We start from the raw sequence: 20020 nt of genomic DNA on the forward strand, positions 1-20020 counted from the left end.
TCACACACACACACACACGCACACACACAGACACACACACGCTACCTTTCACAAAGACGTAGACTGAGCTCTGCTCCCCCGTGCTCTCCTCCAGGCAGATGTAGCGGCCCATGTGGACCGGCTGAGCTCTGGGGACACGCAGCACCGACGCGCCGACGCTCTGCTCCTCGCCCCTCACCTTGGGCCGGTCCTCCCGCTGCCACCGGACCACCCGCTCCCCCTGGCACCGCAGGCTGAAGGGGGTGTTGAGCGGGATGACCAGGTGGGGACCGCTCGGGGTAATAGTGGGTCTGGCGCTGCCTGTAACACAGTCCAGATTGTGCAGGAATACATATATAGAGTAGCACACACTGGCTTTTCACAGTACACACACGCACGCGTACAAACTATCTCACACACACACACACACACACACACACACACACACACACACACACACAAACACACGAAACATAATAACGTCATGCAATAACTTCCACAGGCTGACACTCACTTTTAAGTTCAGGTTTGCAGGTAAGGTTACAATATATCACAATAACAATTGAACTGTGAAGAGATGATGCAAAGCGTGTTTTTGACAGTGCAGGTGGATAGATATCGAATAGCTTCTGAGGAGGCAGATTCATGCTTCCAAATAAATACAGTATGATGAGTTCAGAACTGATCAAGCAGAACATAACAGCATCACATGCCAACTAAGTCAACAGATGTATCTTTTTATGTCTTTATTTCATTGTTAAGATGGAAGCACTCCCATACAAAGATGGCAAACATGTATCATATGCAATACAACACTGATCCAATCGGTTCTATGCAGCAACACTGCAGCATAAGAAGTGTAATATTGACTGTTTTTACAGGTACATCTCCTTCCCTTCTATCGACCCCTTCGGCAGTCAACCCTGACTGCAAACAAACTTTGAAACTAGAACACTCCATTTCAGTAGCGTAACCTGAATCGTATTTGGCAAGAATCTTAACGAAATAACCTGCAGGCAAAGCAGAATAACAAACGCCAGCTGCCTCGAACAGAGCGGTAACACAGCTCATCTTCTCCGTTCAGGTTCACAGGAGCGGCGAGGAGCGGTCAGAATTGTGCGTGCGTCCGTCAGGAGACGCGCTGGCTGGGACCGTGCGTAACGCGCTCACCGACACAGCCCACATGCCCTCCAGATAAACGGCCTGCCTGGCACCCTCTGGCCTCAAGATCCGAGCTTTCCTCTAAGAGCGTCTTATGACTAAGCAGGAAAGCTCATATTCTTCATCTCTCTTATGTGCTCTTTCAATGTGAACTTCTGAGGTATAGGTAAGGTGATAGCCTGACAGAATACTACACTCGTGAATAACGCAATGTGAAAAACGAAACTTGAACAATGTATGTATTTAAGAAATGTAGTCTAGAAGCGGGGCATGTTAGGCCTACATCATAAATCTAAAAACAATTAAAGTGCTCTCAAAGACGAGTTAGTCCATAGACAGCCCAAAGTCGCAATTAGAGTCAAATTATAGGGTACCTGATTAGGAAAGTGCTATACATATAAAAATGTAAACAAATAATATTCAATTCAAGTGTTAACGAAAAGTAAAATGTTGTTTTTAGCCCAATACATGAGATAAATATAGCTGTATTATCACGGTCATCATGTAAAGAGTTTAGTGTGTTGGGTACAATGGAATTATAGCTCCATTGACAATACCACTGCTCATTTGCGTACTTCCAGGAATTCCTCGTTATTTCCATAATAACAGTTATCAGCGCAGTTATCAACAGGCTCGCTGCGTGACAAGACCAATCGAGGAGCGGTCGGGAACAGCCGCCAGGCTCTCTTCAGATGGTATACGATTAAAGACGCTTAAAGGAAAACATATTCATCATCATATCCAACAGTAATAACTATGCCGAATAATATGTCTGTCTGACAATATTATGGGCTATACCCAAATCATAGGATACACAAAATAACACTTCGCAATTCGCACATCTTACTTGTCGGTGGTCGCTTTAATTTGGGAAATGCATACTAATATGGTCATTAAAAATCGCTGTTTATTTACTCTTTTCTTTGCCACTGTTTGAGACGCTGTGCCGAGTTCGTTGAATCAATTATTGAGCGCGATGAAAGCAACCTGATGCTTAGCGCAAATATCCAATTTCCTCATTAAGTTTCAGAGACTTCACAATGTCAAGGGACAGTGAAACAGGTAAGCTTAGACAGACATACGAAAATAAACAAACACTTAGTTGTCTTGAAAATATAGTCTGAACTACAATCAATGTTTAGCCTGAACGAGAAGTATATTCATAACAAAGCGTTCATGCGAAAAACAATCTAATAATTGCCTATGCATTACATGCTAGGAAGAAACAAACTCAATGGATATAAAGACAGTATAAAGTGCCTAAATTAAGCAATCAGATGTCCGTGAACAAGATACTCTACTTTCATGACAAACATACTGGAAATAATACAACTCGGACAGCACTGAGAGGCAAAGGGGCACATTTGGGTGAACTGTGATGAATCATAAGAGATGGTGGTTAAATCAACTTCAAGTAGCTTTGACGCTTTCTCATTGTTTCTGAATTAATAACTAAGCCTACATCAGTTGTCAAAGGGTCATGTTTAGCAATGTTGTGTCTTACCTGGCTGGAAGGTTAACTGCAACAAGACAGAAAACAGTAACCAGTGGTATTCCATTATTATAATTCCATCTATCTTGCGTTGAGGTGTCTTGTGTCTCCTCTGAAGTCCTGGCGCTTGTCAATGCCCGGAATGCTCTGCAGTCAAGTGAACGCTGGGCGATAGACGCGCTTGGATGTCTTAAAGGCACAGTGCTGGTAAACTATACTCGTGACTGTGTTGTGTTAGACGTCCAGAGGTCGTAAACGGGTGGGGGCAGTGTGGCAATATCAACAATAATAATAATGTATCAACTGCGTTCCTGGCATATCTCACAAGCTTTGCGATAATGAGCATTGACAGCTATTCATTAAAATACAAGCAATGACTTGATCCGTCGTTTGCTGACATGGTATAACTTAACAGGCATTAATGTGCAAGTTGTACATTTGATTGTGAATCTTATCATTCTTGAATTGTGGTGTTTATTCAACGAAGAAAACATTGTGTAGAGTTTTGTAGAGTTGTCAAGGATGTCATCTTTTGACATATGTAAGTCTTCCTCACCATAGACAAGAGAGACCTTACACAGTACATCCAACTATGTCAAGACTACAAGGGACAACATGTTAGAGGGGCAATCTGAGATTTTAAATGATTGATATATAGCCATTGATTCTTGAAGAATGTAACATATACAGTGCCTATAAGTCTACAACCATTTACATTTGACATTTTTGACATTTAGCAGACATTTATCCAAAGCGACTTACAACAAAAATATTTGTCTAAAGTAAGTGAATCATCTATACATCAGTCATCATAAGAACAAATCTATGCTAGGATGAGGTGCCATTGGCAGTTACAATGCTAGGAAAAGGAATATTTTATTTTATTTTATTTTGTTATTTCTTTTATTATTAACATCATATATCAATAATTTAAAAGTCCAAAAATGGACTGGCCAGGCGGGTGGTCCTGACCGGGGGCCAGAGACTCACGCTCACCTGCAGCACCACCAACGTCAATGGAGACATCAAGCTGAAGTGGACCTCCCCGCCTGGCTCGGTGAGACCCCTTTTCCCCCACCTTTCTCTGCTCTGACAAAACTGGGTCTGCCACGTCTGTGTGTGTGTGTGTGTGTGTGTGTGTGTGTGTGTGTGTGTGTGTGTGTGTGTGTGTGTGTATGTGTGCATGAGTGTTTGTGTGTGTTCTCACAAACCTGGATCTACTCAGAGACCCAAGGTGCACCAAGAAAACAGATACTGCCCAGGAAGTAACCCTAACCCTTAAAAGGATGAGATGGGAGTTTATTAGAGGACTAAGTCTCATAAGTATAGCTTTCAGGAATAGGGGAATGGGACTTGGGAAACAATGAGACTTGGGAAACATGTTTTGTATATAGGCCTAGATTTAAATTCGATATAGCCCTCTGCGGAATGATGGTAAACATGTCGCCACCTGTGTGTCGGGGGGGGGGGGGGGTTGGGGGGGGGGTTGAGTGTCATCAGCGTAGCAGTGGTAGGAGAAACTACCAGAGAGAGCCAAGAGACTTGGTATAAAGGGAGAACAGTAAGGGCTTTTTGTCAAAATAGAGTCTACAGTAGGTGAACAAAAGCAGTTTAAGGTCCATCAGTGAGTGTTATAACATTAAAAGCAGTCTGAAGATTAGAGTAAGCCTGGTTTGCAGAGGTGGCAAGGGAATAAAGTATAGTGTACATTACAACCCTTTACTGTGCACCAACATTTATACCAACATTTATTTATAGCGTAAATAGAAGTGGACCTAAAATGGAACCCTGTGGCACCCCTTTCCTGAGGGGTCTACAGCAGAAGATGATGATCAACTTCATCAAATGCCTTTGATAAATCAATAAATAGAGCAATCCATTTTAGTTTTTCATCCAGAGCACTAACAATGTCATTCATCACCAGTGTTGTCACCAAGATGGGACTTTGACCAGGTCTAAATCCAGATTGATGTAAATTCAGAATACACTTTTCAGTTAAAAGGGGCCACAGGATTTAAATATTTTATCAAAACATGAGAGCTTTGAGATCGGACGACAGTTATTCAGGCTACGAGCGTCTCCTCCCTTGTGAAGAGGCAGTACATGGGCTAATTTCAATACTTTAGGAATAGTCCCAGAAGAAAGTGTTTGGTTAACTGGCTTGGGAATGTTCAATGTTTTTCATGCAGGGTTCCTTATTTGAATTGGAAAAATTACAGAAATTACTCCGTTGAACAGGTTGTCACTACAAACTCAACAAAACTGCTCATGAATGCTCCCCTGTGGCTTGGCGAGACATGAAGTTGAATGGCTATATAAGTGGCCAGAATCTCTTCATAAAAAATATCTATTTCAAATCCAAAATTGTGTTGGCAGCAATTAATTCAAATTATACTGTGAAAAGTAGCTGAAAATGTGTTTCTTTGGTTTTACTACAAAGTATTATGTGTAGTGCAAATCCTGCACACGCATCGCCGTTTCCGCACCCTGTCCCGTGTGAAAAATAGTGGTAGCTGCATAGTTATGCTTGTCATCGGCAGGGACTATGAAGTTTTCAAGAAAAAAGAGAACATTTAGAAGTTATCTGAATTGGTAGTTGACTGGTAGTCAACACAGTGTAAAGACAAATATATTCATTCCGAAATCACATATTCTAGCACTCAGATGTACTCAATTCAGCTTATTAAATCCAGTTTTGGATTTGACCTAGGAGTGCCACGGCTCTTTTTATAAATTATTTAATATTTTTGAATTACACTTTGAAAGTGTCCAGTAGGCTGTGGAGATCAGTGGGAAAAAAATACTAATTGAATGTATCATATTTCAATTCTCCACTCTGGGGAAACAAAAGGTGAACTTTACAGTACACTCACGGGCCACTTTATTAGGTACACCTTGCTACTACTGGGTTGAACCCCCTTTTGCCTTCAGAACTGCCTTAATTCTTTGTGGCATAGATTTAACAAGGTGCTGGAAACATTCCTCAGAAATGTTGGTCCATATTGACATGATAGCATCACGCAGTTGCTGCAAATTTGTCGGCTGCACATCCATGATGCGAATCTCCCGTTCCACCGCATCCCAAAGTTGCTCTATTGGATTGAGATCTGGTGACTGTGGAGGCCATTGGAGTACAGTGAACTCATTGTCATGTTCAAGAAACCAGTTTGAGATGATGTGAGCTCTGTGAAATGGCGCGTTATCCTGCTGGAAGTAGCCATCAGAAGATGGGTACAATGTGGTCATAAAGGGATGGACATGGTCAGCAACAATACTCAGGTAGGCTGTGGCATTCCAACGATGCTCAATTGGTACTAAGCCCAAAGTGTGCCAAATAAAATATCCCCCACACCATTACACCACCACCACTAGCCTGAACTGTTGATACAAGGCAGGATGGATCCATGCTTTCATGTTGTTTATGCCAAATTCTGACCCTACCATCTGAATGTCGCAGCAGAAATCGAGACTCATCAGATCAGGCAATGTTTTTCCAATCTTCTATTGTCCAATTTTGGTGAACCTGTGTGAATTGTAGCCTCAGTTTCCTGTTCTTAGCTGACAGGAGTGGCACCCGGTGTGGTCTTCTGCTGCTGTAGCCCATCTGCTTCAAGGTTCAACATGTTGTGCATTCAGAGATGGTCTTCTGCATACCTTGGTTGTAACAAGTGGTTATTTGAGTTACTGTTGCCTTTCTATCATCTCGAACCAGTCTGGCCATTCTCCTCTGACCTCTGGCATCAACAAGGCATTTTCTGCCGCTCACTGGATATTTTCTCTTTTTCTGACCATTCTCTGTAAACCCTAGAAATGGTTGTGCGTGAAAATCCCAGTAGATCAGCAGTTTCTGTTATTGTTTGAATCCCAGATTGCTCCTTTAGTGTGTTTTCAAGATGATTTATGGTCCAAAACAATATGACTATGATAATATTGACTATTACTGTGTGACTTTGGTAACTGCAGTCGTATTTGAACAGTACTATTCATGATTCCCACCAAAGAAACTTTGCATAGGCTTTTACATCGCATTTTCTTACCTAATTAGGTGATCTCATTGCTTGATATACTGTATATTTTAATTTGCCAATTCTTAAATATAATATACCAAAGCTTTGGTTCTAGGTCATTTGCTTGGTCATTTTACAGCATTGACCTCCATGGAATGCTTGTTCTGTTCCTAAAGTGTCACTTATGTCAAGATAAGACTTTACTTGTTTATCTTGTTTGTGTGTGTGTGTATATCTGTGTGTGTGTATACAGTATGTATGTGTGTGTGTGTGTGTATATGTATGTGTGTGTGTGTATATGTGTGTGTACATGTGTGTGTGTGCGCGTGTGTGTGTGTGTGTGTGTGTGCATGTTTGTGAATGTGTGTGTGTGTGTGTGTGTGTGTGTGTGTGTGTGTGTGCATGTTTGTGAGTGTGTGTGTGTGCGTGTGTGTGTGCTCGCATTTGTGTGTGTGTGTGTGTGTGGTTGCGTGCGTGCGTGCGTGCGTGCGTGCGTGCGTGCGTGCGTGTGTGTTGTAAAATATGCAAATGTTTAATTCTTTAAAGATTAACTTGCTCACAACTAGTGCGGCCCAGGCACACTTCTCACACAGCCACACATACACCCGTCATAAACATAACGCCTTTCATCTGTGACCTAAACACCGAGTCCTTTTGGTGGGTCAGATGGCAATCACAAACAGATCCCATACAGCGATTCAGTTTGACCATCACAAACAATTAACCCCTTTAAAAAGTTCCATGGATGAACACTCATATCACCAGCCATCGACTTTTGATGACTAGCTAGATACATTTTGCCCAACAGATTTGATTGCTTCATGAAATATGCATCTTCGAAACAGCTTGTGTGCAAACAATATAATCCATATCCTCATTTTCAACTTGACGCATCAGATATCACACAAGGACCAATTTGAAGACATGACACATTTTTGTATTGTTGTTTCATGTGAACGTTTTTAATTTAGGAAAAATTCATTTCTGAAAACAATAATCATGTCCACTGTAAAATAATGGAATGTTATCTGAAAGATTATCCATCTAATATCACCGTAGAAAAAAATTGTTGGTGTCTTGATATATTTAGATGTATTTATTTAAATTGAAATATAATTGCTTATGTTATCATTATCATTATTATTGTCTTAGTTACCAGTTGCAAGACCAATTGCCCCCCATGTCCCCTGTCCCCCACTGTCCCCTTCCCCTCATCCTCTCTTACCCGTTCTTAAACAGAGCCCTCACTGTGCCTGATCCCACACTGCTTGACCGCGGGGTCCAAATACAAGAAACACTATTTTTATACAATTTAATATGGACCATTTTCTCTCACATGATCCCGTCAGTCCCCATAGCCTGTGTGTGTGTGTGTGTGTGTGTGTGTGTGTGTGTGTGTGTGTGTGTGTGTGTGTGTGTGTGTGTGTGTGTGTGTGTGTGTGTGTGTGTGTCTGAGTGTGAATGTATGTGTGCTCATATGTGTGGTCATATGTGTAAGTCTGTGTGTGCATGGAGAGAGAGAGAAAGAGATATAGATAGAGAGAGAGAGAGAGAGAGAGAGGGAGAGGGGATGGGGTGTGTGTGGGGGGGGGGGTGTTGTAACATAACACCATAGAGCACAGAGGAGCTCATGTACTTCCCGTCTCCGCTGGCAAGTTCCTCACTCATTTTGCCATAAACATTGTATCAATACCGATTTAGTTTGAAAGCTAACCCATTCAATAACTTCCCAGATAAATCACACATTTGTTGGTATCCTTTAAGAGCAACCATTGGCACTTTTAAAACAAAGTTACAAGACCTGTTTTTTTTGCACATTTTGAAGATACTGGAGGGGGGGGGGGTTATTGTTTCGTACACAAGTAGCATTGTGCCTCAATCTCTTGGATTGAGACTGAGAAGTCCTCTCGTTGAAAAATCCAAAGGCAGATAGTGCTTCTTCAATGACATGGACAGGGTAAGCACTGTGTGTCCTATAGTCATTCTCTATAGAAGTAGAGAGAATGGGAGCTACAGCACGCAGACAGGATATCATATACAGTAGTAGACAAATCCAGGAGTCCAAAGGGGTGGAGATTCAGACAGAGGACTCCCTCTGTCAGAGGAAATGAAAGAATGCAGAATTTTGTTAAGCAAGAGGACTTAACCTTTGGCTACCAACACTTCAAAAAAAGGTTATAAGCGCAAATGAGGAAGTAATTACATGTATGTTTGCGCAGGGGCCTGCATGAGTGTGTATTGTATCCTCGGCATTTCCTTCTATTTTACCAAACTCACATGATCCTGGTTCCCAGCTCGGCCAAACAGAATACAATGTTTGTTACCAGTCGTAAACCTATCAAAGTGTCCTTAATGAGTGGCGATTAATGTGTCTGGGAGTCATGAGAGAGGGGAAGTGCAGAGTCTGACTTTAGCAGCTCTGTACCATAGGCCACTGTGTGGGGGTCCGTCCACCAGGGCATGAGGTGTACACACATCCACGGCCGGGTCACAGCCCAATGCCCCATTCAGGTCATTTTTAGCTGGAGCAGATGTATTTACGGCCATACGAGCGGAAGTCGAACAATGTCACTAAACGATGAAGCTGTTCTATGCTGTTGATATTTAAAAAAAAAAAAAGTGGTACTGTATACCACAAAAAGACCCAGGCCCAGCCCATCTATTCTGGATTCAGGATACCAGTAGTTCAAATTGGAATGAATAGGCACTCTGATTTTGCACCCAAGCAAGGTGTTGTGAGGAGAAGTGTGGCATCACAAACAAGGCTGGACAAGCAAGGCATGGATGAGGATGAGCTGAGAGGACCTGCTGTCATGTCTCATTGCTAACTTACTTCCATATATATATATATATATACACACACACACACACACACACACACACACACACACACACACACACACACACACACACACACACACACACACACACACAAAAGAGCTAAAGAGCTAAAAAGCTAAAGAACCCCTTTGAAGTACCATTTTGGGTTCTATGTGCTGTAGAACCCTTTTGTGCACCATGTAGAGCCCTTTCCACAAAGCGCTCCAAATGGGATTCGCCGAAACGGTTCCTGTTAGGGACTGTTCTGTAATTACAAAAATGCACCCCCTTCCCCAACATCACAAATATTTTCACTTGACCCCTCCCTTGTACTTCAAAACAATTCCATTACCCTCCCTCTTCATTGAATTAACTCAAAATAATGATTACGACCACAGTAATGGTGTGTGTGTGTGGGGGGGGGACACAAGAGTCTGAAGCTTTGGGCCAAGCATCGGTGCCAAAAGTGATAGTGGAAAAGTGTTATAGCAGTAACAACCCAGCACAGAAAAACAGCTGTTCAAAATGTTTTTTCTGCCTGCGGCCGAGCAGTGTTTGCTGCTGACTATGTGATTTGTATCTCTGGCCTCCCATGAGTTTGTGTGAGACCAAAGTGATGATCAAAATTACCAACAAAAAAAAGTTCTAACCCAAGTAGGCCTACCTCATCAAGATCAGGGCCCAAGAGGGCCTATCTTATAACGATCAGGGCCCAAGTAGGCCTACCTCATCCATCACGATCAGGGAACCAAGCAGGCCTACCTCATCACGATCAGGGCCCAAGCAGGCCTACCTCATCACGATCAGGGAACCAAGCAGGCCTATCTCATCACGATCAGGGCCCAAGCAGGTCTACCTCATCACGATCAGGGCCCAAGCAGGCCTACCTCATCACGATCAGGGCCCAAGCAGGCCTACCTCATCACGATCAGGGCCCAAGCAGGTCTACCTCATCACGATCAGGGCCCAAGCAGGCCTACCTCATCACGATCAGGGAACCAAGCAGGTCTACCTCATCACGATCAGGGCCCAAGCAGGCCTACCTCATCACGATCAGGGCCCAAGCAGGTCTACCTCATCACGATCAGGGCCCAAGCAGGCCTACCTCATCACGATCAGGGAACCAAGCAGGCCTACCTCATCACAATCAGGGCCCAAGCAGGCCTACCTCATCACGATCAGGGCCCAAGCAGGCCTACCTCATCACGATCAGGGCCCAAGCAGGCCTACCTCATCACGATCAGGGCCCAAGCAGGCCCACCTATTTCATTCAATTCCGCATAGTTTTAAGCGACATTTTGTATCAGCAGTTAGCTTGCTGCCATAACACTGGAAATCCCCTGTTATCCAGTGTCAAGTTTGCCATGTACCTACGGTTCATATTTCAGAGACCAAAGACTCAGTGTCTCATGGATACGGGTCACATGGAATGTGTTTCCCAACAATGTCAATCAAGTCCCTGATGTATTGCAGGAGCGTGCAGAGGAGCGTGCTGATCCAGTTTTCCCCGGATAAAGGGAGTACAGGGAGAGACGTTCTCATGGTGGATATGATTATGACTGGGATGATGGATACGTATTATTCATTGTATTTGGGCTGTAAATTCAGAACTATTGGGCTGTCATTAGGCTATCAGTTCCAAACTATTCATGGGAATTGTTCACAAGCTCCGTTCACTATAAAGTGTTGCAGCACTACACCCCTTGATAGGGGAGGTGTATGCAAGCAGAATGGATAGTTGACTGGAATCAATTATATAAAAAAACCTGCCAATCGGTAAATGTAAACAGAATGTACGCTGAATGTCAACAGAACGTAAACCGGGGAAAAATATGCACTAACCTCCCCAGTGCCCATAAAAAAAAACACACAACCCTATGAAAACCCTATGGTTACTGACACTTCCCCTATTTCTTGACCCCCACCTCCACTAGTAAATATCAAATTACCAAGGTACTATTCTGGGAAGAATGTTATGGACTGTCAAGAATGTCAGTAGACCTACCTGTACTTATGTACGAACACACAATGCCCTTTAAAAGTGTTCGACTTAGCGTTAGCCTTAGTTCGAAAGAAATAACCCGAAACAGCTACGAACCAATGAATGTAGTTTAACAAATGCCTTTTGAGAAACAAATGCGAAGAGCTAAAGCAGTAGTCGGCATGTCTGACAGCAACTTAACTGAAACTGATATCCGCATCCTTCTGACACGGATGGTAAATTCATCAGTCTCTGCTCAGTGAGAGGCATCTGGGGTTTAGCCACCATGTCCGATATTAACCCCTGAACTCACCCCTGCATATCAATCAAGACCAACATGGTCTACAGGGTAGACTATTATTTACTCAACCCCCTACTCCCATAAAAGGAATCTAGGGTAGAGTTCAGGCATGTAGACATGGTCAAGACGACCTGCTGAAGTTCAAACCGAGCATCAGAATGGGGAAGAAAGGTGATTTAAGTGACTTTGAACGTGGCATGGTTGTTGGTGCCAGACGGGCTGGTATGAGTATTTCAGAAACTGCTGATCTACTGGGATTTTCACGCACAACCATCTCTAGGGTTTACAGAGAATGGTCCGAAAAAGAGAAAATATCCAGTGAGCGGCAGTTCTCTGGGCAAAAATGTCTTGTTAATGCCAGAGGTCAGAGGAGCCAGACTGGCCAGACTGGTTCGAGATGATAGAAAGGCAACAGTAACTCAAATAATCACTTAACAACCAAGGTATGCAGAAGACTATCTCTGAACGCACAACATGTCGAACCTTGAAGCAGATGGGCTACAAAAGGGGGTCCAACCCAGTACTAGCAAGGTGTACCTAATAAAGTGGCCGGTGAGTGTATAGCCCTATTTACAATCGTTGAATTGCTATTTACTATTTACCATGTATTACATTAGTTTGAATTGACTGAATTGAAATGCAACTGGTAGGGTAGCAGTCAGGTTATATCACAGCAGCTTACAACTGAAGCTATGTGCAGTGCCTTCAATAAGTATTCACCCCCTGGACTCAGATGGACTAAATTCAACTCATTAAGCTAATTTTAGGAAAGGGGGTGAATACTTATTGACTCAAGACATTTCAGCTTTTCATATCTAATTAATTAGTACATATTTCCAAAAAAGAATTTCCACTTTCACATTCTAACATATTTTGTGTAGATCAGCGACCAAAAAACCCCAATTAAATCTATTTTAAAGTCATGTTGTAACACAACAAAATGTGGAAAAAGTCCAGGGAGTGAACACTGTATTAGCGCTGCAGGTAATCTGCATAAAGTATAAATCATCATACTTGATTATAAATCATCATACTTTATAGATTATGCAGCAAAATCACTTGGGTAGATCCAAGGAATGTGGTCATGTTTTCCAAGGAAGAAAGCAAGCAGCCAGAGAAGAAAGGGGTGTGTAACCAACGTGTGTGTGGAGCACAGAGGGATTAAGACCTGTTTGGTTGGTTGGAGGGTTCCATGCCGCAAAGCTGCCTGCTCACGGATCCCCTATTCAGCCAAGCCGGATGAGTATGTGTGGTTCATACCTCCCACACACACACGTTCGCACGCACACGCACTCACACGCATACACGCACACACACACACACGTGTTACGGATGGGGTCGCACTTCCCAGTGCGAGCCCTAGGTGTCTCCCTCCGGTCGCCCACTCTCTCACTCACTCTCTCACTCACTCTCTCTCTCACACTCGCTCACTCTCTCACTCTCTCACTCATGAGGGACTTATTACCTGCGTCTGTGTTTGATTGTCACCTATGCCTTTTCATGCCCTCACTCCCCTTCACTCCCCCGCTCAGTCTTCACAGTGTGTGCAGCGTTTGTTCGACCACCTGAGAAAAAGGAGCCTTTGATATTTACGACTTTGAGTTATGAGACGTTATTTTTTTTTCGAGTAAAGAAACGTTTATTTTGTATCGCTGCCTTGCGTCTGCCTCTTTCGAAGCACCGCACCTGGGTCCGCTCATCCAATACAAAACCTTACACACACGTGCACGCACACGCACGCATGCACGCACGCACACACGCACGCACGCACACACACACACACACACACACACACACACTCTCTCCAAACTTCTCCACACAACCCACGCTTATCTCCCAAAAAGTTAAGGTCTCGTTTTACACTGGAACCATATGTTAGTCTGTAGCCACCAGCAGAGTCATTGCTAAAGTATAGTGGGTTTTTTTTTCTTATGGCATTCAAAGAATGTATAGAAATGGATTCATCTCATACCTCACATTGCGGCATTTCATCACGTTATTCACAGTGGTTTGTATGTATGTGAGTGCGTTTGTGTATCTTCTAGTGAATGGTTCACAGTGGTGTGTGTGTGTGTGTTTGTGCGTTTTCTAGTGAATGGTTAACCTCAACTGGTAGTGAATCAACATAATTTGCAAGGATGGTCACATCATTTCACAGCGCTTTGGTTGTCACTTACTGTGTATGCCATTGTACTCGCGAGCTGAATAAGCCGAGTCTTCCGTTTGGCTGTGGGATGCATTGAAAGATGAGATGGAAGTATTTAGGGGAGGCTGATGGAGGTACCTTGTATGAAGGTACCTCCAGCCTCCCATGTCTGACATGTAGATAGTGATAGCCCAACTGCTATATCCTTTCATTGTGTATTGTATTCCCCTGCACAATGATCTGTCATGTCAAACCCTAATGTGCTTTAATAAAAGAGTTCCCACAGCACCACAAGCACGCTCAGGCATTTTGCAGCCGTAAAACTGTCATTACACGCTGTAAAGAGAATTGGCTTTCAAATAGTGTGAGCAATACTTCATTTTCTCAACTTGTCATGGGGAATATTTACAGTAAGATATGAGCTATCGCTTTGAGATAGCAAACTATGTCCTCATTTTAAGCTATAAGAAGAATCTATAAGAATATATGTGTTTTTTATAAAGAGGCTTCTGACTAGAATGTTGTTGATTTATTGTGGTGTGGTTTATGTGTGGTGATTTGTGAACCACCGCGAGCTTTATCATTATTTTCTATGAATGTCGTGATGTGCAAATAAACAGAAACATTGTACTTTATTGTTGTTCTAAATGTTGTGTGTTCTGGAAGACTGCCTACACAAAGACTAGATTACACAGTGAAAGTGGGTTTTACACACCAATACTGTTGTGATGAAGCGCTCCTCAACTGTGCAAACCCAGGTGTGTGTGTGTGTGTGTGTGTGTGTGTGTGTGTGTGTGTGTGTGTGTGTGTGTGTGTGTGTGTGTGTGTATGTATGGGTGTGTGTGTGTGTGTGTGTGAGAGAGAGAGAGAAGAGCCAGTCCTGACAGGACTTGAACCAATACATTTCACACTCAGGTAACAATAGACAATGTTCCACTATCGGTTAGGCAGGAGGCAGCAGACCTGGATGGAGGGATTTGGTTTTCCTCGGTGGATGAGAAGAAAGGGGATGTGAAGGATGAGAGAGAGATTCTGGCCCAAATATAGCATCATCTTCTCATCCTGTGGCTGGCCAGGTGCTAAATCACTAGAGCTGCTAGCTGCCGCATGGCTGGCGGTGCTGAGAAGACCAAGGTGCCAGGTCAGTCAGTCCACCAGGATTAAAAACCTCATCTTCAGGACCAAGGTACTCTTACTATTTCTTTCTTTCTCTCTCTCTCACTCTCACTCTCACTCTTGTTCTTTCTCTCTCTCCCCCCCTTTCTTGTTTTCTCTCTCTCTCTCTCTCTCTCTCTCTCTCTCTCTCTCTCTCTCTTATTATGCTCTATCTCTACCTCTCCAAATTTGCATGTGTGTGTGTGTGTGTGTGTGTGTGTGTGTGTGTGTGTGTGTGCAAAACTTGGGTTAGGCTTGAGTTACAGTATGTTTGTTGAGTTGAGTGTGCTTTGCATGGGGCATTATGCCTGACTCATAATCGGAGAAAGTAGTCACACAACACATGCTGCATGTCTAATGGGTGAGCACACACGTCTGATAATAGCATCAAAGTGACTGAAAAAAAAACTGTAATGGTGGGAGATATGACTTGGTGGGAAGGAGACGTTTGTAGAAGGAGGGATAGAATGAGTACAAAGAGAGAGAGAGAGAGAGAGAGAGAGATAGAGAGAATGTGCATGGGGAAAAGGCCTGACGAATCATCAGATAAAGCAGGCGAATAAGCCATTGTGGACCTCCAGTAAAAGAGTTTATTTCAGTCTAACTAGTCAGTGGAAGAGATCCATCCGACCCAAACCCCGGGGCTACTCCAGGCTAGCAGACCCACTCTCACTGATCACATGAGCCAGTGGAGGGATGCATCTCCAGGCTACAACTAGGGTCTCAGAGAACGCACATGACTATTGCACACACGCACGCACGCACACACACACACACACACACACACACACACACACACACACACACACACACACACACACACAGAGACACACATACCCACACACACACACACACACAGAGACACACACACACACACACACAGAGACACACATACCCACACACACACACACACACACACACACACACACAATACAGCCACAACACAGCCAGGGTGCAACAATGAGAAGTAGTGTTCCTGTTGAACCACCAACGGCAACTTGGGCCACAGTGACACAGCTCAACACTCCAAACTCATATAAACCTGCACCTTTTCTGGGGTGAGCAGTTCGCAAATGCCCTGTGGGGCTCGCTCCAACCCCACAGTAATAGATAGGAGAGTGTTTGAAGTGCACAACTTATCTAACAGAGCTCTAATCAGACGCCATCCATACTGCGCCAGTGTGTGCCAGTGATCCAGTGACCGTCTGCTTCTGCAGTATGTATCTGTCTGGGGAGGGGCCGGTGGAGGTAGACATCGGTGAGCGGCCTCATTGTCATGCATGGGATAGCATTCCGCATTCCATTCCATGCTTTACAATGCACGCACATACACACACGCACACACACACGCACGCACGCACGCACGCACGCACTATCTCTCTCTTTCTCTCTCTCTCTCTCTCTCTCTCTCTCTCTCTCTCTCTCTCTTTGGAGACAGAGAGATAAACTTGGTAATAAGCTGTGAGCGCCTGTAACAAACGGAGGAATGTAAACAGAACTGGAGACGCTCTGCATTTTTGGAGACTTACATCATTGTCAACAGATGTAAATCTGAACGGTTGCTAACGAGCGGTAAAGATGTTCTGATTTGGCCCAAGGTTTACTTCACTTGCAGGTCAATTTCTGGAAATGACCGTTAATGAGCGATCCCAGTGACTCTCGTTAGCTAGCAATCATAACACTGACACCTGCCTCCAAAAAGGACGCGTGTCTCCAGTTGTGTTTACATTCCGCAGGTGATAATGTGATGGTATCTATATACAGTGCCAGTCAAAGGTTTGGACACACCTTGCCAAGAGCGTGCAAAGCTGTCATCGAAGCAAAAGGTGGCTACTTTGAAGAATCTAAAATATAAACCATATTCTGGTTTGTTTAAACGCTTTTTTGTTGACTACGTAATTCCATATGTGTTCCTTCATAGTTTTGATGTCTTCAATATGAATCTACAATGTAGAAAATAATAAAAAAAGAAAGAAAAACCATTGAATGAGAAGGTGTGTCCAAACTTTTGACTGGTACTGTATGTATATATGGATATGGATATATGTAGGGACTTTCTTAGCGTCTAGGTATAGAAGGAATGTTGGACAGGGATAGTCCTACATGAAAGAATAAGAGAGGACAGACAGAGAGCTGTAGGAAGAGATTGGAGCCCGGACTGGATCTCTCGTTGTTTCGAGTCCAAAACCCTCGCCCTGTATAGCTGGAATGGCAGACGAACCAATCAGACTGCCTCTGCCTCTGACCCTTTGTCCAGGGAACTCATATAATTACGAATCTGAGAAGACGTACAACGACTGTAACATTTCTCCAAATGCAAAGCGCATACGCTCACCTGATTGGTGAGCCATGACCCAGTCATGGACCTCAGTCAACGTCACAATAACTCTGGTGGTGGACAAATGTGTCCTGCGTCAACCAATTGTTAAGGTCAGAGCTAATGAACCCACGTGCGGAACACAGAGTCAGGACACAGATATAAAATAATAGGGTATTTAATGAGGGAATAGCAGGGAACGGGAAAAGCAGGGTGGAATGGCAAACGGGGTAGGGCGGGCAGGCAGGTAGGGCAGGCAGGCAGGCAGGCAGGTAGGCAGACAGGCAGGTAGGCAGACAGGGCAGGCGGGGCATGTAGGGCAGGCAGGGCAGGTAGACTAGGCAGGCAGGGCAAGCGGGTAGTGCGGGCAGGCAGGCTGACAGGTAGATAACTGGGTCGAGTTCCTGGAGCATGAAGAGATAATGATCAGACTGAGTACTAAAACACTAGGACTTAAGAATCAATATGAGACTAAGCGGCCGAGAACGAGACTATCTCAGAAACAACAAACAACAATCTGGCGATGAGTGAATGGGAAGCCGGGGTTTAAATACAGAGAAGTGATGAACAGATGAACAGGTGAGCAGAACGAGCAGGTAGAGATGATGAGTGACAGGGAACCAGAGCCTGGCCACGACCACACACAGCACAAACAGACAGACAAAGACAGATAGGAGAGAGGAACTGGCACAGACTAGGTGGAAGTGGAGGGCGTGACACCAATAAGGAATTCAGCTTCTGAGAGGACTGTTTTTTGTTTTTTTTTACATTTTCTTTACATTTTTTCGTAATTTTGCAGATGCTCTTATGGAGAGCGACTTACAAAGGGCATTTGTCTAAAGTAAGTGAATCAACAGTAATTACAGTCAGGTGAACTTTCCGTAATATTAACTGCCAAATGCAGTCACAATGCCAGATAAAGGGAAGAAAACGATTTTGTCAGCCTTTTTTTTTTTTCTTCTTCTTTGTTTTCTTTTTTTTTCTGTAAAAATTCAGGTGGGTATGTTGGGAAGTGTTTGGAGATGCAGAGGTCTGTGGACAGGCAGAGCCCAGGTGTTGTCTAAAGAGATGGCTCTTCTCTCTAATTACGAGTTCAAGGTTGTTGAAGTGTGTCTTACACAAAAAGTGTGCCTGGTTCGAAATGTTCGAAGTGTTTTTCGAGATGAAAGAAAGGTGACCTGAAAATGTATACAAGAACAAACAGCATGCTGAAAGTGAATGGTTTGGGGGCTATGTTGTCCTGCTTATCAGCATGGTCTCACATGGTCTTGTGAAAAACAGAGAGTTTCTCACCAGTCATAAGATAAAGACTCTCTCATTGTTACTTTAACTTCTTACACAAACATATCGTTGTTCTGAAGCAGTTCTGAGGTGTGTGTGTGTGTCTGTGTGTGTGTGTGTGTGTGTGTGTGTGTGTGCCTGTGTGTGTGCCTGTGTGTGCCTGTGTGTGTGTTTGAGCTGTATAGATTTGACTCCTGGCCATTTTAGTCACACTTTTATTATTATTTGTAATTCCACCTTTAATGTTGTTCTGAGATGAAAAGATGATACAACTTGGCTCACCCGCCTAGCTGGGTATTTCGATATTTACAAAATTAGACCTTTTGGATGGAAGGATGGGGATGGAAACATCCTCCGTAGAGTGTGTGTGTGTGTGTGTGTGTGTGTGTGTGTGTGTGTGTGTGTGTGTGTGTGTGTGTGTGTGTGTGCCCCCTGTGTTTGCGTGTGCGTTTATATTTTTGTTTTTTGTTGTGACAGTCAATGGTTTTTGGTCTATAAGTGTCAAATCAATGGACGTATCACTTACAGAGATGGTGTTTTAATCTGGATGTGTGATGCTCCTGTTAAACAAAAGCTCGGCAAGCACCGGTCCGTAGGGAACGGGTCTGAAACAGGATACGCACCCCGAGGACGTGCCAGGGGGCCAAAGAGACGAATCCATTTGACAACCGAACACTGGGCGAGGCCCGGTGGAGCCCTGCCGACCGTTTAAGCTTGGCCGCGCGGCGTCGAGTTTCACCGCGGAGATTGATGTTACGTATCAAACGAGCTAAAGAGATCTCTAATCGAATTGTCTCGCACTCGCTCCATACGGCCAAATACATCAAAATCTGATTCCCCCTCTTACTCTCATCAAGTCAAAACATAATACAATCAAATTGTCCCTCCATGTTCTTCCCCCTCGTCCACCCACTTGGCCTCGTCAATGATAGTCTGTATGAGGTCCCTCACAGCTTACCGCTACAACAGATCCATATTCCTTATCCTAAATCAGATCCAGTAACAATCAGGCGATCGACATTTAGAGAGACGTTAGGATCCTCTGGTTATTATTGAGCTAGTGTACGACTGGACGTCCATGTGGTTTTTCTATCTCACAGACAGAAATGTATGATTATGGTTGAGGTCCTTCAAGTTATAGTATACAGTATTTAAAGGTCCAGTATGTCGATGTTTGAGCTTTAGAATAGTGCTTAATGGCCGTGATAAATCGGTAGCGATCAAGGAACAAGATCACATGATAAATAATGTTCACCTGTTTTGGTCCAAACAAAGTACTTTAAAAAAGCAAAGCACTCTAAAATCTGGTGTCGAGGAGGAGCACTGACCTTTATGTACGTATTTTACGTTTTGTTTGTTTACAAGGATATGCACATAGTT

The 20020-nt window shown here is 43.7% G+C and overlaps 1 protein-coding gene across 2 annotated transcripts in view; it reads right to left on the reverse strand.

Annotated features, from left to right (window-relative positions):
- The window catches only part of kita (KIT proto-oncogene, receptor tyrosine kinase a), a 26759-nt gene extending 24028 nt beyond the window's left edge, over positions 1–2731 (reverse strand). For both annotated transcript variants that reach the window (XM_083671292.1, XM_083671291.1), the window contains exons 1-2: positions 2645–2731; positions 46–300 (exon numbers count right to left, since the gene is read on the reverse strand). In XM_083671292.1, coding sequence (XP_083527418.1) covers positions 46–300; positions 2645–2699 — 310 coding nt within the window. In that variant the 5' untranslated portion in view covers positions 2700–2731. The remainder of the gene's footprint in view (positions 1–45; positions 301–2644) is intronic.
- Between the last annotated feature and the right edge of the window lie 17289 nt (positions 2732–20020).

This window comes from Argentina silus (assembly GCF_951799395.1).
Source record: "Argentina silus genome assembly, chromosome: 6".
NCBI classification, from domain to species: domain Eukaryota; kingdom Metazoa; phylum Chordata; class Actinopteri; order Argentiniformes; family Argentinidae; genus Argentina; species Argentina silus.